The sequence below is a fragment of the Theropithecus gelada genome, chromosome 1 (genome assembly GCF_003255815.1).
Source record: "Theropithecus gelada isolate Dixy chromosome 1, Tgel_1.0, whole genome shotgun sequence".
Taxonomy (NCBI): Eukaryota; Metazoa; Chordata; class Mammalia; order Primates; family Cercopithecidae; genus Theropithecus; species Theropithecus gelada.
Window position 1 is genome coordinate 12,993,334 of NC_037668.1, and position 22,679 is coordinate 13,016,012.

The 22,679-nt window shown below is 44.0% G+C and overlaps 2 protein-coding genes across 3 annotated transcripts in view; one reads left to right on the plus strand and one right to left on the minus strand.

Moving 5' to 3' along the window:
• The window catches only part of RNF115 (ring finger protein 115), an 81,356-nt gene extending 80,115 nt beyond the window's left edge, over positions 1 to 1,241 (minus strand). Inside the window, exon 1 of the mRNA XM_025375807.1 lies at positions 901 to 1,241. Within this exon, the coding sequence (XP_025231592.1) occupies positions 901 to 1,002 (102 nt within the window). The 5' untranslated portion in view covers positions 1,003 to 1,241. The remainder of the gene's footprint in view (positions 1 to 900) is intronic.
• On the plus strand, positions 1,192 to 22,177 carry POLR3C (RNA polymerase III subunit C). 2 transcript variants are annotated; one of them, XM_025375417.1, is made up of 15 exons: positions 1,192 to 1,492; positions 2,847 to 3,013; positions 3,534 to 3,789; positions 3,900 to 4,085; positions 6,504 to 6,592; positions 11,294 to 11,398; positions 11,524 to 11,616; positions 14,511 to 14,591; positions 14,849 to 14,900; positions 15,586 to 15,646; positions 16,094 to 16,244; positions 17,890 to 17,991; positions 18,091 to 18,140; positions 18,895 to 19,044; positions 20,106 to 22,177. In XM_025375417.1, the coding sequence occupies exons 2-15, from the start codon at positions 2,867 to 2,869 to the stop codon at positions 20,185 to 20,187; spliced, it is 1,605 nt and encodes a 534-aa protein (XP_025231202.1). In that variant the 5' UTR covers positions 1,192 to 1,492; positions 2,847 to 2,866; the 3' UTR covers positions 20,188 to 22,177. The 2 variants fall into 2 exon arrangements, with proteins under 2 accessions (XP_025231202.1, XP_025231196.1); XM_025375411.1 differs by lacking the exon at positions 1,192 to 1,492 and adding an exon at positions 1,573 to 1,670.
• Positions 22,178 to 22,679: the final 502 nt, after the last annotated feature.

Sequence of the window (22,679 nt, forward strand, 5' to 3'; positions counted from 1 at the left end):
CCACGCCTGACCTACAAAAGTGCTTTTTTCACAACCACAGCACTGCCTGTCAAGGAGCTAACAGTCTGGCAGAAACTCGTGAAAACCAATTTCATGTCAGAGGAAGCAACCCCAGCATTCTATCCCGGCTCTTTTTCTTAAGTGAAGAAAGGGACAGGGCAGGGGGCGGAACAATAGTATTAAAGACACTGGCAACACGACAACCAAAATAAACGAAGTTGAAACAGTACCTCCTGCCTTCTTCCTAAAGCCATTTCCTTCAATAGTGATAGGAGTGCAGGCCGTCTGCAAGTCATTAGTACGCTGCTATTTTCACTTTCACAAGGACCCTGGAAACCTCTGAAGAGCAAAATCCTCCTTTTCGCCTCACAGATACCATCCAACCCTCTTTCTGTGCTTCCTTCCTTCCCCAGAGAAAACCGAATAGGGACAATCCTCAGCAATCCGCTATTTTGCTTCACTGACAAGGGAGGTGGCGGGGGCGGGGGAAGTGAAAAGTGGAAAAGAACGTAGAGGAAGGTGAGAAGACACAGCGGAAGGAGTATGGGGGGAGGTCATCGTGGGGAAAAGACCAGGTATAAAAGAATGCAAGAAAATTGAGGGGAGAGTTATCAGAGGGAAACTTGCTAAGAAAAATAATAATAATAATAAGGACAGGAGAGGTAAAGAGGTGAGATCAGGTGAAGCAGCCCACGATGAATTAAGAGGTGGGCAGGAGGTACGGGGCCGGGGCCGTGACGCCCAGGGTCTAGGGCCAGTGGCTGGAAAAGTGGGCAGCAGGTATTCGGCAGACCGATGTCCTGGGAGTCAAGGGTGTGCGGAAAGCTCCAGACCCAGTTCCGGGACATCAGAGCCAGGAATCTATGAGGTTCCCAAGTACTGAGAACACGGGGCTCTTACCGGTAGTTTGGGGCTGACCTCGCCCTTGCAAAAGTGGCAGAAAAACCGGTGGGCGGCTACAGCGGCGCCCGAGTCCGCCCCGGCCGCCGAAGCCTCCGCCATTTTTGTCCTCCGCCGCGGCCGTCCGAGAGGGCAGCCGGCCCGTCCCTCGCCAGGCCGCTACCTCCCGGGCTGCAGTAGCCACCGCCGCCTCGGTGCGGCCCACCGCTTCAGAGCCCGCGTCAGTCACGTGAGTCGGCCAGACCCAGAGAGGCGGCGGCGCCAACAGCAACCCTGCGGCCCGCCTCCCAGCACCAAATAGGCGCAGGAAGGAGAGGCAAACCGCCCGCCCGCCGGCTCCACAAACAGCCCCTCGCTGGTCCTCCAGCTTTCCAGCGAGAAGAAAGAAAGAGCGTCCCCGGAAGCCGCCGAAACTCTAGCGTAGAGCGGCACGCGCTTTTTGCCTTTCCGCGTCCTCTTCGGTGGCCGTCCTCTTCCTTGAAAGGGCGGTGGGCTCCACTTCCGCTCAGAAGGCCAGCGGGAGCCTCAGGAAGCCGTCGCGGGAAGTTCAGCAGCATTGGGGTTGGTGTCCCTGAACTGCGCTGATCCTGAGGTTAGTGGAAAATGCTGTCTGAACGTGGCAGCACTGACTGGACCAAGAGACCAAATCCGGAATGGGAACCTGTGTAAAGGGAGTGTAGAGCTAGGAGCCAAGCGTCTTGTAAGTCCTTTCCGAGGATAGCAAGGGATCTGGGAATGCTTCTCCAAAGATACGCGGATGGACGAAATAGGTCTCTGGTGATACTGAGGCTTCTTAGGAATTGGAAGAAATAAGTAATGTTTGGTAGCAATTTGTAATAAGGAAGTAATCGTATAATAAACTACGTCCGTTTCTGATTGTGTCAACTTTGTCAAGGAGTAGAAGTTTAAGAATTGAATGCTGTCCTGCAAACAACGTAACCTCATCTCCTATTTGACACGCCCTGTTGAGAAGCAGTTCTTTACCGCCTAAATTTCTTTTTCGAAAGTATCATTTCCTTTATGAACTAAGAATAACACTGCCTGCTCACTTCCACCGGGCTGTGAACAGTGATCTTAATTCTTCCAAGCAATGAAGTGTAGAAACTAAGGTCTGTGACAGACTGCAAAATCATCTACTCCCGATCTTTAAAGAAAATCAGAATCATGCATAATCCCATAGAGGTATATTTGATGCACAGTCTTTTTCTATGCATACATTTTTCCTTTTTTTACAATAATTGAATTTTTATATTTTTTCAGCTTCTGTCACTTAATATATTATGAATAATTTTACTCTTTTTGCTTTTTCTTTTTGGAGACAGAGTCTCGCACTGTTGCCCAGGTTGGAGTGCAGTGGCGCGATCTCAGCTCACTGCAACCTCTGTCTCCTCACTTCAAGCGATTCTCCTGCCTCAGCCTCCCAAGTAGCTGGGATTACAGGCGCCCGCCACCACGCCAAGCTAAATTTTTTTTGTATTTTTAGTATAGAAGGGGTTCACTATGTTGGCCAGGCTGTTCTCAAACTCCTGACCTTGTGATACGCCCACCTCGGCCTCCCAAAGTGCTGGGATTGCAGGCATGAGCCACAGCACCAGCCTATTATGAATAATTTTCTTCTACACGAATACACATGGTACTAAATAACTTTGTTGGCATAGTATGCCATTGTATGGGTATGCCATCATTTATTGTTAGACGTTAGATTGCTTCCAGTAAGTCTGTATTATAGAGAGAACTAATGACTTCATTATTATTAGCTTTTTATTCTTTCCTTGGATACAATATCCAAAAAGAAATTGTTGTTTCAAACATATGCAAGATTTTTAAGGCTTTTTGATATGTATTGTCAAATTGCCCTCCAGAAAGAATACATGAATTTACACTCAGCAGCTCTGCTTCCAGCATGAAAGACTTTCCATTGTACCGTTTTGGTGTTTTTTCCCTAGCTCTCAGACTCCCCAGTACCATGACTCAAGCAGAAATTAAGCTCTGTTCTTTGTTGCTGCAAGAGCATTTTGGAGAGATTGTAGAAAAAATTGGAGTCCATCTGATAAGAACCGGCAGCCAGCCACTAAGAGTAATTGCCCATGACACAGGAACATCACTGGATCAGGTATGTCTAAATGACATTAATTTTCTCTCATTTCACTAATTTATCTCACCCATCTTTGAATATTGTTCTTCTCACCTGAGAAAGGGAAAAATGAAGAAAACCTGCCCTGGGAGCAGAACAATGTTATTTGGGGAAGAAAAGGATGGGACTTAGGCATCAACATTTTGTTTCTCAAAGTGTTCCTAGTTCATGACAGCTTTTAGGCAAATCTTTGCTCTTCCCATGCCATACCTCATTTATTCACAATAGGTCTTTTAATCTCAGTACTGCCTTTAAGGAATGAGAATGATGAAAGTAAATTGTGTTTTGAAAGATAAGGATCAGAGTAAATATAGCAAGGAATTTTCCTGATTTATTGTATTGATGTCTGATTCTTATTAGCTACTCCAATGGAGAGAAAATAAGTGCAGAAATTATCTAGCCATTTTCTGATGCTTAGTAAGTTGTTGGACAAAAAATTTCCAGCAGTAATGAGCTATATCTTCAGGTCTTTCCTCTCTTCTCTTTATGTCCCATCTAGGTGAAAAAAGCCCTGTGTGTCCTCATCCAACATAACCTGGTGAGTTATCAAGTGCACAAACGTGGTGTGGTGGAGTATGAAGCCCAGTGCAGCCGGGTATTGCGAATGCTTAGATATCCCCGGTACATCTATACTACCAAAACTCTGTACAGTGACACTGGAGAACTGATCGTTGAGGAGCTTCTGTTGAATGGCAAACTGACAATGTCAGCTGTTGTGAAGAAAGTGGCAGACCGGCTCACAGAGACCATGGAGGGTTAGTACTGTATCCATAGTTGTTAACAGAAGCATAGATCAGCTGGCTACAGGAATGGACCCTGAGCTATCTTAGGCCGTCTCATCTGCCTTTTTCCTCCTCTTATGCAGATGGCAAGACCATGGACTATGCTGAAGTATCAAACACATTTGTACGACTGGCAGACACACACTTTGTACAACGCTGCCCCTCAGTACCTACCACTGAGAATTCAGACCCTGGGCCGCCACCACCTGCCCCCACACTTGTCATTAATGAAAAGGACATGTACCTGGTTCCTAAGCTGAGCTTGATAGGTAAGGAATTTTAACCCCTGGAACTGTGACTTGCCTTAATTGTGTATTCTTCTTGATTGATTATCAAATGTATGAATCAGGTGAACATTTACCATTGGTAAATCAGACTGATTTACCAATCAGTCTGAACATTTGCTATGTGTCAAACATCGTGGTGGATAACAATGAAAAAATCATGGTCTCTGTCATGGGGCTTTAGGAGACATACATTAATCAGAAAATCACATCGATATATCATTAAACGGTGATAAGTACTATGAAGGAAATATTCCTATGAAGGAACTGTCATAGTATTATGACACATACATTAATCAGAAAATCACATTGATATATAATTAAACCGTGATAAGTACCATGAAGGTAAAGTATGAGGTGTTATGAAAATATATAATGGAGGCCGGGCGCGGTGGCTCAAGCCTGTAATCCCAGCACTTTGGGAGGCCGAGACGGGCGGATCACGAGGTCAGGAGATCCAGACCATCCTGGGTAACACGGTGAAACCCCGTCTCTACTAAAAAATACAAAAATCTAGCTGGGCGAGGTGGCGGGCACCTGTAGTCCCAGCTACTTGGGAGGCTGAGGCAGGAGAATGGCATAAACCCGGGAGGCGGAGCTTGCAGTGAGCTGAGATGCGGCCACTGCACTCCAGCCTGGGCAACAGAGTGAGACTCCATCTAAAAAAAAAGAAAAAGAAAATATATAATGGAGACTTTGGGAGACTGAGGCAGGCGAATTGCATAAGGCCAGGAGTTCCAGACCAGCCTGGGCAACATGGTGAAACCCCATCTCTACTAAAATTACAAAAATTAGCCAGGTATGGTGGTGTACACCTGTAATCCCAGCTACTCGGGAGGCTGGGGCAGGGGAATTGCTTGAACCCAGGAGACAGAGGTTGCAGTGAGCCAAGACTGCGCCACTGCACGCCAGCCTGGGCGACAGAGTGAGACTGTCTCAGAAAAAAAGAAGAAAATATATAATGAGGGACGGGATTCATCTGGGAGTTTAGGCCTCATGTTTCTTTGAGAAGGTGACATTTGAGCTAAGATTTAAAGTGGAAGCTAACAGTGAGGTAACAGAGGAAAAGCATTTTTGGCAAAGGGAATACTATGTAGTAAAAAAAAAAAAAAAAACAGCATTTGTAGACCAGGCACGGTGGCTCATGCCTGTAATCCGAGCACTTTGGGAGGCCAGGGTGGGCGGGTCACAAGGTCAGGAGATCAAGACCATCCTGGCTAACACGGTGAAACCCTGTCTCTAAAAAAAAAAAAAAATACAAAAATTAGCCGGGCGTGGTGGGAGGTGCTGTAGTCCCAGCTACTCTGGAGGCTGAGGCAGGAGAATGGCATGAACCCGGGAGGCAGAGCTTGCAGTGAGCCAAGATCTGAGATCATGCCATTGCACTCCAGCTCTGTCACACTCCAGCCTGGGTAACAGAGCAAGACTCCATCTCAAAAAAAAAAAAAAGCATTTGAGGATATGAGAGAGTGTCAGTATAGCTAAAGCATTGTAAGCAAAGCAAAGAGGCATGAGATAAGGTTAGAGACATAGATAGGCAGGGGTCTGATATCAGAAGCTAATCAGGATCGACCTGCTTAGTACTTGGATGGGAAACAGGCAGGGACTAAATCAAGTAAGACCTTATAGAGCATTTGTTCTTTATGCTAAGAGCAAAGGAAAACCACTAAAGGATTTTTTAGGAAATGACATGATCTAATTTATACTTTTAAAAGATTTTTTGTCTACAGAAAGGATGGGAGAATGGGGCAAAGGTAAATGTTGACAGACTGGTGGAAAATGAAACAGAGGGTGAAGGAGACAAGTATTAAGAATGACATTTGTGCCGGGCGCGGTGGCTCACGCCTGTAATCCCAGCACTTTGGGAGGCCGAGGTGGGCGGATCACAAGGTCAGGAGATCGAGACCACGGTGAAACCCCATCGCTACTAAAAATACAAAAAAATTAGCCGGGCGCGGTGGCGGGCGCCTGTAGTCCCAGCTACTCAGGAGGCTGAGGCAGGAGAATGGCGTGAACCCGAGAAGCGGAGCTTGCAGTGAGCCGAGAGCCGAGATCGCGCCACTGCACTCCAGCCTGGGCAACAGAGCGAGACTCCGTCTCAAAAAAAAAAAAAAAAAAAGAATGACATTTGTATGTCTGACTTGCACATGTGGTAGAATGGTGATATCATTGGCCATGAAAGAGAGTATTGGAGGAGAAAGACTATAAGCTTCTTTTTGAACATGTTGAGTTTCAGATCATTTCATCCTTTACTTGAATTTCTTATAGCTCTTCAGCCCCCTAAGCAACTCTGATCTAGAGGCAGCTATAGATGCCTTTGGAATGAAAGACACCTGCTCTCATGTTTGGTCATTTGCTGTCATACAGTCATACAGTCTAAGTGTTCAATTATTTGTTTGGCAGGAAAAGGTAAAAGGCGCAGATCATCTGATGAAGATGCTGCTGGGGAACCCAAGGCCAAGAGACCAAAACATACTACAGATAACAAGGAGGTAATGGGGCTTCTTGATTAGAAGTCCTCACCCTGAAGCAGGCCAGAAAGAGCACTCAGATAACAAGCCCCAAGAGAGCTTAAAGCTTCCTGAGCTAAGAAGCAGTAGGATTATGAACCTCATTAAATATTAGAAATAGAATGAACCATTCTATTCATTCACAAAGAATGAACCATTACTGTCTCCCTTCTGAGCCTTAATTCTTTCATTGAACAGAGATAACAGGCTATGTAAAAAGGGGCCTAGAAAAAGTTTAGATTGCTCAATATGGCAAGAACCTAAAAACAGTGGTGAAAAATGGGTCTAAAAACTATACATAGGCCTGAACTCATATTCAGTGCCGCCTTAGCATGCCTATAAAGATGTCAGTAAGCATCTCAAACTTAGTGTGGCCAAAACAGAATAATTGATTCCTCCTCTTAGTAAAAGACACTACCACCTAGGCCAGCCACCTAGGACACCACCATTTCTGCTTAGGCCAAAATCCTTGGAACCCTCTAATCTCACAGTAAAACATATCAGCCCAGTTTCCAAAATTACCTCAAATGCAACCATTTCTCATCTTTTAACTGCCGTCTCTCATCAACTCTTTCCTAACCCTTTCGTTAATGGTCTCCCTAGCTGCATTCTTACCTACTTAGTAGCCAAAATGACTTTCTAAGTTCAAAACAAAACAATACATCCTTGGCCGGGCGCGGTGGCTCAAGCCTGTAATCCCAGCACTTTGGGAGGCCGAGACGGGCGGATCACGAGGTCAGGAGATCGAGACCATCCTGGCTAACACGGTGAAACCCCGTCTCTACTAAAAAATACAAAAAACTAGCCGGGCGCGGTGGCGGGCGCCTGTAGTCCCAACTACTCGGGAGGCTGAGGCAGGAGAATGGCGTGAACCCGGGAGGCGGAGCTTGCAGTGAGCTGAGATCCGGCCACTGCACTCCAGCCTGGGCGGCAGAGCGAGACTCCGTCTCAAAAAAAAAAAAAAAAAAACAATACATCCACTGATTAGACTCCTTTAATAGCTTTCCTTTACTCTTAGAAGAAATCCAAGATACAGGCTAGGAAGCCTTACATGATCTAGGTCTTCGTATGATCTGTTGGAGACAGGCTTTTCAACCTCACCTCTGACCCATCTCCGTCTTGCTCACTGTGTTCCCCCTACTGGCTTTCTATCTCTTAAACATGTCAAACTCTTTCTAGTCTTTAGACTTTGGCCCTTATCATGCCTCTGGCTTCAAATGTTTGTCCCCAGATCTTCATGTAGTGGTCTCTGTTTTTATCATTTCTGTCTTAAATGCTCTTTTCATAGACTTCAAGCACCATTGTCCTCTCCTACACTGGTCCCTACCACATTTCTCATTTCATATACTTCACAGCATTTATATTTATAACTGGAATTATTTATTATTTGTGTACATGTTTGTCTAAGAGGTGTGGACTTTATCCTGAAGACAAGGGAGAGCCATTGATGGATTTTAAGCAGAGAAATGAAGTAACTGGATTTATATGTTAGAAAGATTATTATAGCATAGCAGTTCCTAACCTGTACTACTCCATGGATGGATTTCAGAGAGTCTGCTTGTACTTATGTGCATTTTTGAGTGAAGCTCTCCATACCTTTCATTACATTCTTCAAAGGAACTGTGATCCAAAACAGTTTAAAAAAAAAAAAGAAAGAAATGGGAAGAATGATGCAAAACAAAATTAGAAGGAGAAAACTCAGTTATTCCTTTTATAGTGTCTGCTATGTTTTAAAGGGGAAAAAAAAAGAAAAAAGAAAAACCAGTTAGGAGGTTATTGTAGTAATCCAGATGGGCCAAGATTTAGAGTCTGAAATAAGGTAATGATAGGAGAGAGAAAAGTAGACATCTGATAACTATGAAGAATAGATAGAACTTGGTAATAGGATGGTAGATTATGGACAGCAAGGGACTAGGGGTGATACCCAAGTTTGTAGCTTAAGAAATTGGGTTGGCCGGCCAAGCATGGTGACTCACGTCTGTAATCCCAGCACTTTGGGAGGCCGAGGCAGGTGGATCACCTGAGGTCAGAGTTCAAGACCAGCCTGGTCAACATGGTGAAACCCCATCTCTACTAAAAATACAAAAATTAGCCGGCCATGGTGGTGGGTGCCTGTAATCACAGCTACTTGGGAGGCTGTGGCAGGGTAATGGCCTGAACCTGGAAGGCAGAGGTTGCAGTGAACCGAGATTGCACCACTGAACTCCATCCTGGGTGACAGAGCGAGACTCTATCTCCAAAAAAAAAAAAGAGAGAAAGAGAAAGAAAGAAATTGGGTTGTCTAGGCACAGTGGCTCTCGCCTGTAATCCCAGCATTTTGGGAGGCTGACGCAGAAGAATCACTTGAGCCCAGGAGTTTGAGACCAGCCTGGACAACATAGACCCTATCTCTACCAAAAAAAAAAAAATCCACCAGACCTGATGGCACATGCTTGTAGTCCCAGCTACTGAGGGGCTGAGGTGGGAGGATCACTTGAGCCCAGGAAGTCAAGGCTGCAGTGAGCCACAATTGTGCCACTGCACTACAGCTTGGGCAACAGAGCAAGACCCTGTCTCAAAAAAAAAAAAAAAAAAAAAAACTGGGATGGTTATAGTGCAGTTACCTGAAAACTTACAAAACAGAACAGTTTGGAGAACAAGTGAAAGTGTCAAATAGGCAGCTGAGTCTATGCATCTGAAGCCTAATAGAGGGTTCTAGGATAGGCCGGGTGCGGTGGCTCATGCCTGTAATCCTAGCACTTTGGGAGGCCGAGGCGGGTGATCACCTGAGGTGAGGAATTCGAGACCAGCCTAGCCAACACGGCGAAACCCCATCTCTACTAAAAATACAAAAACTAGCCAGGCATGGTGGCACAGGCCTGTAATCCCAGCTACTCAGGAAGCTGAGGCAGGAGAATCGCTTGAACCTGGAGGGTGGAGGTTGCAGTGAGCCGAGGTTGTGCCACTTCACTCCAGCCTAGGCAAAAGAGCAAAACTCTGTCTCAAAAAAAGAGAGAGAGGGTTCTAGGATAGAGTGACATATTTGGAAATGCACCAATAGTTGAAGCCTGGAGAGCAGATAAAATTACCCAAGTAGAGCATGTAGAATAAAAAGAAAGGAAAGGTATGGACAGAACCCTGACAAAACACCAGTATTATAGGTGGGATCTGAAAGAGGAATCGGTGTAGACTGAGGAAAGGTGGCCAGAAAGGTTCAAAGTAGCACCAAGAAAAAATAGTGTCAGCCAGGCCCAGTGGCTCACACCTGTAATCCTAACACTTTGGAAGGGCAAGGCTGGCGGATCACTTGAGCCTAGGAGTTTGAGACCATCCTGAGCAACATGGTGAGACCCTGTCTCTACAAAAAATACAAAAATTACCCAAGCGTGGTGGCACACACCTGTGGTCCCAGCTACTTGGGAGGCTGAGGTGAGAGGATCACCTGAGTCCAAGGAGGTCAAGGCTGCAGTGAGCTACGATCACACCACTGCTCTCCAGCCTGGGTGACAAAGACCCTGTCTTTAAAAAGAAAAAAAAAAAAATGGTGTCATAAAATCCAAGGAGCCACATAAAGTTTTAAGAAGGAAAAAATGTCCAACCATGTCATATGCTTCCAAAAGGTTAAATAAGATCAGAAGTGGAAAGTATTATTTGAACTTAACAACATAGAGTCCTCAGGGACAATTGTGGAATTTCACTGGAATGCAAGTGACAATTGACATTTCAGTACAATGGTGGAAACGGGTTAAGTAAATCTAGATAGAGATAACAGCTGGGATGGCCAACTGTTTGAGAAGCTTGGCTGTGACAGTAAGGAAAAGAAGAGAAGGCATAGGGTTGAAGGAGAATTCTAGAGTAAAAGAGACTTGGACAGGGTAAAGGCTGATAAGAAGGCGGTAGAGAAGGAAAGGCTGAAGATGTTAGAGGACAGGGTAAAATAGAGCTGGATCCCCAAGAATGAATGAGAGAGTAAGATCTGGAATACCAATATGGGCATTAACCTTAGGTAAAAGGAACATTTTTCAGCTGTGATAAAAGTGAGTGAAAATATGAGTTAAGAACAAAAAAGAAAGAAATGTGGTGAGGATGTGCACAGAGCTGAGTAAGTTCTGGCTTAGTGGCTTCTATTTTCTCTGTGAAATCAGAGGCAAAGTCATCTGCCAAGAGTGAGAAGGAAGAAGGGTCAGGTTAGAGACTTGAGGGTAATGGAGAAGAGTTAAAATAGGGAGAGAAAGGGCGGTCATGGTGGCTCACGCCTGTAATCCCAGCACCAGCCTAGCCAACACTGTAAAACTCAAACTCTACTAAAAATACAAAAATTAGCCTAGCTCAGTGGTGGTTGCCTGTAATCCCAGCTACTTGGTAGGCTGAGGCAGGAGAATCGCTTGAACCCGAGAGGCAGAGGTTCCAGTGAGCCGAGATCACGCCACTGCACTCCAGTCTGGGTGACAAGAGCAAAACTCCATCTCAAAAAAAAAGTAAAATAATAAAATAGGGAGAGAAAGATTGGAGATGAGCTTAGAGAACCTGTTTGAAGTTGGGATTTGTCTAGACACCAATCTACATGACTGAATGATTTTTCTCCAACCAATTTAGTTGTTACTGTGTAGGAAAAGAAATGGTGAACCATTAAATCCAAGCTCCTCACCAGAAAACTTTACATTATATCTAAATGTTTCTCTCTAAATCTTTTCTCTTCCTCAGCCCATTCCAGATGACGGGATTTATTGGCAGGCCAACCTTGACAGATTCCACCAACACTTCCGTGACCAAGCCATTGTGAGTGCAGTCGCTAACAGGATGGACCAGGTAATACCTAAGTGGGTCTGTCATTGGTCATCAGGGACATTTACTTATTTGTCATATCTGGCCATTGGCACAGAGAGCCGGGGGCAGCACTGTGATTTCTGAATTCTAGTTTACTTTTCAAACAGACGAGCAGCGAGATTGTGCGAACCATGCTCCGAATGAGTGAGATTACCACTTCCTCTAGTGCTCCCTTCACCCAGCCATTGTCTTCCAATGAGGTGAGTTTTGTGTTCTTGCGCTAACTTTCTGACAGATTCTTGGGTATTAACAACGTTTATTATACACAGATCCTGGGTTTGGGTTGAGGTCTGAGCCTTGATAGAGAAGGGCGTTTGTTTGATGTGGAGCAGGGATTATCTTCAAGTGGTGAGCACTGAAATGTTTGGTCTCTTAGGATCCAGCTTTTAAAAATCTACACTATTCACTTAGTCAAAGTATCTGTTCGTCAAGTACAGCCTATTCCTAATTATTTTAAGAATCCACGATTTGGACTCTGAGAGCCTTGGCATTCAGGATATTATTTGACCCCTTGTATTTAAAATACTGATATCTAATATATCCAATATGTGTTATTTATATTACTTTCGTAGTAATACAGTCATGCACCACTTAACAACGGGATACATTCTGAGAAATGTGTCGTCAGGCGATTTCATCATTGTGTGAACATCGTAGGGTGTACTTACATGAACCTAGACGGTGTAGCCTACAGCACACCTAGACCATATGGGATAGCCTATGGCTTCTAGGCTGTAAACCTGTACAGCATGTTACTGTACTGAATACTGTAGGCTGTTGTAATGCAGTGGCATCTGTGTATCTAAACATCTAAACCACAGAAAAGGTACAGTAAAAATATGGTATGAAAAATTAAAAACTACACCTCTTTAGTGCACTTAACATGAATGGAGCTTTCAGGACTAAAAGTTGCCCTGCGGGAGTCAGTGAATGAATGGCAAATGTGAATGTGAAGGTCTACATACTTAGGCTACACTGTATTTATTAAAAACAGTAACAGGCTGGGCAGGGTGGCTCACGCCTGTAATCCTAGCACTTTGGGAGGCCGAGGCTAGTGGATTGCTTGAGCTCAAGAGTTCGACACCAGCCTGGGCAACATGGTGAAACCCGTCTACTAAAATACAAAAGAAAAAAAAAATTAGCCAGGCATGGTAGCGTGCACCTGTGGTCCCAGCTACTCGGGAGGCTGAGGCAGGAGTATCGCTTGAACCCAGGAGGCAGAGGTTGCAGTGAGCCAAGATCATACCACTGCACTGCAGCCTCACCACAAACGTGAGTAATGTGTTTCACGGCGGCATTGTGCTATGATGTTACAACAGCAAGAAATCACAAAACAGTAGGAATTTTTCAGCTCCAGTATAATCTTATGGGACCACAGCTGCACACGGTCCATTGTTGACTAAAATGTTATGTGGTGCATGACTATATTTACTTAAATATTCCTACATTTTTATATTGTTTATTTTAAAGTTCTACAGCCAGGTGCAATAACTCACACTTGTAATCCTAGAACTTTGGGAGGTTGAGGCAGAAGGATCCCTTGAGGCCAGGAGTTCAAGACCAACCTGGGCAACATGGCAAGACCCCCGTGTCTACAAAAAATGTTTTAAAAAAATTAGTTGGGTGTGGTGCCACATGCCTATAGTCACAGCTATTCGAGAGGCTGAGGCAGGAGGATTGCTTGAGCCCAGGAGTTTGAGGTTGCAGTGAACTGATCATGCCACTGCACTACAGCTTAAACAACAGAGCAAAACCCTATTTCAAAAAAAAAAAAAAAAAAAAGGCCGGATGCAGCGCCTCACACGTATAATTCCAGCACTTTGGGAGGCTGAGATGGGCAGATCACCTGAGGAGTTCAAGACCAGCATAGTCCAACATGGTGAAACTTCATCTCTACTAAAAATACAGAAATTAGCCAGGCATGGTGGTGGGCGCCTGTAGTCCCAGCTACTTGGGAGGCTGAGGCTGGAGAATCGCTTGAACCCAGGAGTGGGAGGTTGCAGAGAGCTGAGATCACGCCACTGCATTCCAGCTTGGGAGACAGAGTGAGACTCTGTCTCAAAAAAAAAAAAAAAAAGGTTTGGTATGTTTCTTTATTCAGACCTTGCATACTCTAACATATGTGTGGGTGTATGTATGTTTTAACCCCAAAATGGGACTATTCATGCTGGCTTGGCTTTTTTTTTTTTTTTTTCATTTTTTTGTGACAGAGTCTCACTCTTTCACCCAGGCTGGAGTGCAATAGCATGATCTCAGCTCACGGCAACCTTCAGCTCCTGGGTTCAAGGCATTCTCCTGCTCATCCTCCCGAGTAGCTGGGATCACAGGCCCATGCCACCACACCAGGCTAAATTTTGTATTTTTAGTAGAGACAGGGTTTCACTATGTTGGCCAGGCTGGTCTTGAACTCCTGACCTCAAGTGATCCGCCCACCTCGGCCTCTCAAAGTGCTGGGGTTACAAAGGCATGATCTACCGCACCCGACCTATTCATATTGTTCTATAACTTGTTTTTTTATATGACAGTGTATGTAAAACTTTTCATGTCAGTTTCTATAGATTTGTCTCACTCTTCATAATGACTGTATCATATTCCACTTAATGGCCATGCTATATTTTAGTGTACTCCTCAGTACTGGTCATTTGGGTGTTTCTAATTTTTTACTCTTACAAACAATCCTGCTATGAATATTTTTGGACAGTTTTGTGATAAAACTAAAATTGAAACTTTTTTTTTTTTTTGAGACGGAGTTTTGCCCTTGTAGCCCAGGCTGGAGAGCAATGGCACAATCTCGGCTCACTGCAACCTCTGCCTTCCAGGTTCAAGCGATTCTCCTGCCTCAGCCTCCCAAATAGCTGGGATTACAGGCATGCGCCACCACGTCCAGCTAATTCTGTATTTTTACTAGAGACAGGGTTTCACCATGTTGGTCAGGCTCTCCAACTCTTGAGCCAAAGTGATCCACCTGCCGCAGCCTCCCAGAGTGCTGGGATTATAGGCGTTAGCCACTGTGCCCAGCCTAAAACGTCTTTATTTCAGTAAAGTTAGGAGTTCTAAGTTCCCAAACCCATTTTAAGTGTCTTTTGCTCCATAGATCTTCAGATCCCTACCTGTTGGCTATAACATCTCTAAGCAAGTTCTTGATCAGTATCTCACTCTGCTGGCAGATGATCCTGTAAGTCTATTTTTGCTTTTTTTCTTTTTTCTTTAGTCTGTACTGTTGATAATTTACTTCTGCACTGATATCTAGTATCATTCTCCTGTAGAGTTATTCTCTGCCTAGCCAACCCAGACAACCAGATGTGGAGAAATTGTCTGGGTTGGCTAGGCAGAGAATAGTCTGTCTGCTGCAGACTTTTGGTCAGATTTGTTCCATTGGAAACAGAATCACTGGACTTCCATTCAGTTAACACTCTCTCTTTTTCTTAATAGCTAGAGTTTGTTGGAAAGTCTGGCGACAGTGGTGGAGGAATGTATGTCATCAGTATCCTTACCAGTTATTTCCTTAGAGTCAGGCAGCCTGACCTATAAATCAGAATGGTGCTTTAGGAAAGAAAGATTTGATAATGTTTATTACACTAAATAAGTTAGAAAATTGAAATAATTGTTAAATAAATTTTTCTATGAATTTCCAGTGAACTGCATTGATGATAAAGAAGTAAAAAGAAGCCAGGCATAGTGGCTCACACCTGTAATCCTAGAACTTTGGGAGGCTGAGGCAGGTGAATTGCATGAACGCAGGAGTTCAGGATCATGTAAGCAACATGGCAAAACCCCATCTCTACAAAAAATACAAAAACTAGCCAGATGTAATGATGCATGCTTGTAGTCCAGCTCCTCAGGAGGCTGAGGTGGAAGGATCGCTTGAGCCCAGGAGACAGGGGTTGCAGTAAGCTGAGATGATGCCACTGTACTCCAACCTGGGTGACAGAGTGAGACCCTGTCTCAAAAAGAAGTAAAAAGGACTTTTAATCCGCCAAATTGTAGTTAAGCAAAACCCTTACTTAAACACTTGTATTAAAGTTTTGGAATATTTACGTACCATAACTGAAACCATAAATTATAACATGAAAAGCAAAATAGCTTTAAAATAGAAACTTAGGAGTAAAACTCAGATCATAATAACTAGGCCAAAACATTACTGAGTGACCTTAATTCTCTACATAAAGACCTCCATAAGGCATTAGCATCCCTAGCCACAGCCACTCTGGAGTCTGTCGTACAGGAGAGGTAAGGGGGACACTGGGTTTGGGATCACATACTTCCTATCCCCAATGAAGTAATTTGATCATTATGTAAGCAACCAATATAACCACACCTTGGCACACTTTGCCCCATTTTTTCACTGGACTCCTATGGATCGCATTAATACTGCTCTTTACCCTAAAATAACCTACTGCTTAATTCCAATTAACCAGCCTCCCTAAAGCCTTTGCTTACAAATGTAGGAACTGTGGCACTCAAATGAGTCAGCAGTTGGTGACTGCCTTATGATTAACATCAGTTGGTGATGCCTTACCATCACCAGCCTGTGGAGCTGTAGAATAATTTTCTGATCACTGTTCCTTTCTGGTCCTGGCTCCACACATGGAATAGAACCACCACCCCATCTATGACTGGGAACTAAAGCTAATCTTCTATGTTAGCATGCCATTTGCTTTCTTCATTCCTTTCCAGATTTGGGTCTCGCTGTGCTAGAATATTCCGTCTAGTTTTGCAGAAGAAACATCTAGAGCAAAAGCAAGTGGAAGACTTTGCGATGATTCCTGCCAAGGAGGCAAAGGATATGCTATATAAGATGCTCTCAGAAAATTTCATGTCACTCCAGGTAACCAACCAAGGGTGTAATAATTGCCAACCAGCAATGCTGGCCTACGGTGAGAGAAACTTCTTAGGGAAACATACTGAACCCCCAAGCAAACTCTATATCCAGCTCTGAGACAGAAAAACATGATTCACAAGCACTTGGAGGATAATGTGGGGCCTTAACTGCCCTAGTAAGAAAGAGGCAGCCGGGCACAGTGACTCACACCTGCAATCCCAGCACTTTGGGAGGCCAAGGTGGGCAGATCACTTGAGGTCAGGAGTTCGAGACCAGCCTGGCCAATATGGTGTAACTCCATCTCTACTAAAATACAAAACCATTAGCTGGACCTGGTGGCACGCACGCGCCTATAATCCCAGCTGCTCAGGAGGCTGAGGCAGGAAGGAGAATCTCTTGAACCCAAGAGGGGGAGGTTGCAGTGAGCCGAGATCGAGCCACTGCACTCCAGCCTGAGCGACAGAGTGAGACTCTGTCTCAAAAAAAAAAAAAAGAGGCACAGCCAGGACGTCACCCCAAACCCATCCTGTCTTTTTTCTCTTCTATTTCTGTCCTTCCTTAAGCCTTAATTCTGTAATAGTTTAAATTTATCAGCACATCTAACTGAGTCTGCAGGGCTATGTAGTAGACCCTATGAGTAAATAGAATGGATTTTGGAGTCAGATTAGAGCTCTGCCTTACCCAGTTATATTAAGCAAGTTACATTTTTCCCATCTATAAAACAGTGATGAATGGTGATAATAAAAATAATATGGTTGCCAGGCGCGGTGGCTTATGCCTGTAATCCCAGCACTTTGGGAGGCCTCGGCGGACAGATCACTTGAGGTCAGGAGTTCAAGACCAGCCTAGCCAACCTGTTGAAACCCTGTCTCTACTAAAAATACAAAAATTAGCTGGGTGTAGTGGCGTGTGTCTGTAATCCCAGCTACTCAGGAGACAGGAAGGAGAATTGCTTGAACCCGGGAGGCAGAGGTTACAGTGAGCCGAGATTGCACCACTGCACTCCAGCCTGGGCAAAAGAGCAAGACTCCGTCTCAAAAATAATAATAATATGGTTTTCTGTGAAGATCAAATAGAATTTACCTGGCACATAGAGTTGCTCAGTAAATGTTAGTTGCCTTCCCTTTCTGCCCCAGCTCAGGATGCTGACAGTCATAAAAAAACAGGGAAGCCCAGCTCTCCGTTTGACTAAGTATGACATAAACCACAGAGACTGGGTCGAGCACAGCTGTAATCTCAGCACTTAGGGAAGCCAAGGCAGGATGCTCATTTGAGCCCAGGAATTCAAGACCAGCCTGGGCAATATAGTGAGACCATGTCTCCCCCACGCCCAAAAAAGTAAAAAATTAGCCGAGCATGGTGGTGCATGCCTGTAGTTCTGGCTACTCGGGAGACTGAGGTGGGAGGATTGCTTGAGCCGGAGGTAGAAGTTGCAGTGAGCCGATATCATGCCACCACACTCCATCCTAGGTAACAGAGCAAGACCCAGTCTCTAAATAAATAAATAAATAAACACAGGTACTGAATGACTAGGAAACAGGAAAGTATAAGTAAAAAAGAGGGCTGAGTAACTCCAGGTGGAATGAGTGTGTACTTTGCCAGTTCTAAAACAGTATAATTTCTGTTATTTTTCTTTCTATTGGACAAATAGGAAATTCCCAAAACACCAGACCATGCCCCATCCAGGACCTTCTATTTATATACTGTGAACATCCTGTCAGCTGCCCGAATGTTGTTGCACAGGTGCTATAAGGTAACTCCACACGGACAAGTCCCCCTCATATGCCCACTTCGCCCTGAGCTGCTGAAATAGAACTATGTACATTCCTTGGTCTGTCTTCTCTTTCCTCAGAGCATAGCCAACTTGATAGAAAGGAGGCAATTTGAAACCAAAGAGAATAAGTAAGTAACATTTTCAGTTGAGTTATTTACAATTTTCAAAGTCAAGGGCCTAAGGGGGAAATTTCCTCTAGAAATAGGAACTAATAGATGCTGGGCCTGGCAGTGTGGCTCATGCCTATAATCCCAGCACTTTGGGAGGCCGAGGCAGGTGGATCACTTGAGGTCAGGAGTTCGAGACCAACCTGGCCAACATGGTGAAACCCTGTCTTCACTAAAAATACAAAAATTAGCTGGGCGTGGTGGCGGGCACCTATAGTCCCAGCTACTTGGGAGGCTAAGGCAGGAGAATCACTTAAACCCAGTGAGTGGAGCTTGCAGTGAGCCAAGATCATGCCGCTGCACTCCAGCCTGGGCAACAGAGTGACACTCCATCTCAAAAAAAAATATTTTTTTGAGAAATAGGAACCAATAGAGATAGCAACCAGTCTACTTGCATTGAATCATTGGCTTAGATTAGTATAAATCATGCATTAGTCTACACTTTTCTAACATGCTCCCAGTGAAGTAATTTTTCAGATTAAATTTATGAGAGACGTACAAACGCACCAAACTTTAAGTGCAAATGAGAGGCAGTAAGAATTTCAGGATTAAAGTTATATTTCCCAGTAAGTTTGTAGAAAATGTCCTTAGAAGGTAACATTATCTACTTTGACCAGGAAAATGGTAAAAGGGTGGTGGGCTGTGCCTCAGACATACGTGGTAAGAGAATCTCCCAGGTTAGGGAACATGTTTCAGAGTTGTGTTTGTTTGACAGGCGTCTACTAGAAAAATCTCAGAGGGTAGAAGCCATCATTGCATCTATGCAGGCTACAGGTGCAGAGGAAGCACAGTTACAAGAAATAGAGGAGATGATCACAGCTCCTGAACGTCAGCAGCTAGAGACCCTGAAACGTAATGTCAACAAGTAAGCATCACAAACTTCAGACCTACATTTCAAAATACTATCCAGAAAATCCATTTTGACATCTGTAACCCTCCAACTTAGCATGAGCAAACCTAAACTCACTGTCTTCTCCAGCTAGCTGAACAGAATTTAATCCACCTATTTTTGTAAACTAGCAGTTCTGAAGATGTTCTCAGCTTCTTCTCCATCACCATATACACTCTCTTATTCATCAAGTACTGGTAAATTTTTTTTAAGAGGGGATTTTGGCTGTGTTGCCCAGACTGGCCTTGAACGCCTAGGTTCAAACAATCTTCCTGCTCAGCCTCCCAAGTAGCTGGGACTACAGGCAAGTGCCACTGCACTGGCTTACTTTTACTTCAGTAATGCGTCTCAAATCTGGCCTTTCTAAGTATTTTTTTGGATGCTAGGTTAGTGGTTGCTTATTTCATTTTTGGATTGTTCATTGCTAGTGTTATACAAAAACAACCAACTTTTGTGTTGTGATTTTGTATCCCACAACAATTAAGACTACCCTCCCCCGGCCGGGCGCAGTGGCTCAAGCCTGTAATCCCAGCACTTTGGGAGGCCGAGATGGGCGGATCACAAGGTCAGGAGATCGAGGCCATCCCGGCTAACCCGGTGAAACCCCGTCTCGACTAAAAAAAAATATACAAAAAACTAGCCGGGCGATGTAGCGGGCGCCTGTAGTCCCAGCTACTCGGGAGGCTGAGGCAGGAGAATGGCGTAAACCCGGGAGGCGGAGCTTGCAGTGAGCTGAGATCCGGCCACTGCACTGCAGCCTGGGCGACAGCAAGACACCGTCTCAAAAAAAAAAAAAGACTACCCTCCCCCAGGACAGAGGCTCTGTATTTTGCATTCTTAGCAGTTTCCATGGTGTCTGGCACATAAAAGATGCTTGGTAAATGGCAGAATGATCTACTGGTTCTCCTGCCTTCTTGCCATCCACTTTCAGGGGTAACCAAGCAGTTATCCATGGCCACACCACCCTAGCCTCTAATCTTAAATATGCTAATGAACATTCAGTCTAGGCAAATAAATGCTTTTACTTTTTCACTCAGGTTGGATGCCAGTGAGATCCAGGTGGACGAAACCATCTTCCTGCTGGAGTCTTACATTGAGTGCACCATGAAGAGACAGTGATCCAGAAGCATCTTCCTCAAAAGATCTGGGGGGGGGATGGAAAGCAAAATAAAGGAAGTACCTGGATGCATTATTTGCAGTGGGATAAGTTGCAGATTCTTCAACTAAACCCCCCTGTCTATCCCTTGCAGCCCAGGATACACCTGAAAGAATTTGGCATATTTAGATCCATTGCTATAATCTCCCCTCATCAAATCTTGGCACTGGGAAGAACCTTAAATCAACAGGATTAATCATCTATCAGATGTATCTGTATCCATAAAGAAGTTACCCACACCTATGGTTACCTACATCCCTGGCAGTAGGAAACTTCTTCCTAAGAAGTTAATTTTATTTTCAAATGTCTATGCCTGTTCTTTATTTTGTTGAGATAGATAGATAGATAAGATAGATAAGACAGAAAATGTGTTGTTGAGACAGGATCTCACTCTGTCACCCAGGCTGGGGTATAATAGTGCAATCACAGCTCCCTGCAACCTTGACCTCCTGAGCTCAAGCGTCCTTGCACGTCAGCCTCTGGAGCAGCTGGGACTACAGGCATGCACCACACATACCTGGCTAATGTTTTCTTTTTTTTTTTTTTTTTTGTAGAGACGGAGCCTCCCTGTGTAGCCCAGGCTGATGAACTAATTTCTAACACACACACAGTGTAGGGAATGTGAAAGGCTATCACAGAGTAGAAGAAAAAGTTATTTTGAGGGTTAGCAGGTAGATTGTCCCAAGCAGTCACACTAGAATCTGTGGACTGAAGCCACATTTGCCAGCTCCAGGCTTCTAACATCTGAAACTATGTAGAACAGCTAGCCCAATGCCTGGCATATGATAAGCATACAGTAAATAAGTACTTTCCTCTTCTCCATGGTTCCTTAAAACTGGCAACGCTAAATTGTCTCTCTCAGTATCATGGATATAATTTGTCCCAGCAGCTTTAATTCATTTAAAGCAGTTAAATGTTGTTTTATAATATCTTCAGTTTGGTCTCACCAATGTGTTTTCTAATTCTTTAAACACTTGAGTGCCAAACAATTGCCAGCCACCATACTAAACACAACATACAAAGATAAGTAAGACACCATCTCTGCCTTCAGACCAGTCACCATCATTTACTAAGCACCTGTTTTGTGCTAAGTACTGGGGTAAGCCTTGGAGTTACAAAGATTAATAAATTTTGAGCATACAGTCTAGTAGGAAGAGACAAATAAGTATATAAGTACCAGGAAGTATTGGAGGTGCTACAGTAGAAGAGTAACTCCGTACGGAGAGGCCAGAAAGGGAAAAGGGTCAGGCAGGAAAGGGAACACAGAGAAAGTGACAATGTATAGTTTGAAAGATGAGGATGTTTTATTTGCAAACTATCTTAACAAGGGATTAATAACCAGAATACACAAGGAGCTCAAGCAATAGCAAAAAGAACAAATAATCCAACTTTAAAATAGCCAAAAGATCTGAATAGGTAGTTTTCAAAAGAAGATATACAAATGGCCAACAGATATATCAAAAAATGTTCAACATCACTAATCAGAGAAATGGAAATCAAAATCACACAGATATCATCTCACCCCAATTAGTTACTTTTACCAAAAAGAAAGAATGAATGCTAGTGAGGATGTGGAAAAAGGAAAGCCCTGCCTGGTACACTATTGGGAATGTAAATTGGTACAGCCACCATGGAAGACTACAGAGGTTCCTCAAAAAACTAAAAATAGATCTGTATGCTCCAGCAGTTCCACTACTGGGTATATATCTCTCTCTCTCCAAAAGGAAAGAAATCAATATATCAAAAAGATACCTGCACTCCCATGTTTATTGCAGCAGTATTCACGATAGCCAAAACATGGAATCAACCTAAGTGCCCATCAATAGATGAAAGGCTAAAGAAAATGTATATATTATTCAGCCGGAAGAATGAATGAAATCCTGTCATTAGCAGCAACATGGATGGAATTAGAGGTCACTATGTTAAGTAAAATAAACCAAGCACAGAAACAAATATTTCATGTTCTCTCTCACATGGGAGCTAAAAAAGTGGATCTCAAGAAAATAGAGAATAGATTGGTATTACCAGAAGCTAGGAAGGATGGGGAGGATGAAGAGAGGTTGATTAGTGGGCACAGATTAATACAGTTTGAAGAAATAAGACCTAGTGTTGGATAGATCAGCAGGGTAGCATAGTTATTAATTTACTGTACATTTCAAAACAGCTAAAAGAATAATTTTGATGGTGGCTCAATCCTATAATCCCAACACACTGGGAGGATCAGTTGAAGCCAGGAGTTCAAGAACAGCCTGGGCAACATAGTGAGATTTCATCTTTACAAAAAATTAAAAAATTAGCCAGGTGTGGTAGTGCGCACCTGTAACCCCAGCTACTCAGGAGGCTGAGGCAGGAGAATCGCTTGAACCAGGGAGGTGGAGGTTGCAGTGAGCCGAGATCGCGCCACTGCACTCCAGCCTGGGTGACAGAGCAAGACTCCGTCTCAAAAAAAGAAAAA

What these genes read in the sequence shown, in the direction of transcription:
- POLR3C (XM_025375411.1), top strand. An exon ending in TCGCTAACAGGATGGACCAG is followed by an intron (nt 11,399 to 11,523) that starts GTAATACCTAAG and finishes CTTTTCAAACAG; the next exon opens with ACGAGCAGCGAGATTGTGCG. An exon ending in AAAATTTCATGTCACTCCAG is followed by an intron (nt 16,245 to 17,889) that starts GTAACCAACCAA and finishes TTGGACAAATAG; the next exon opens with GAAATTCCCAAAACACCAGA.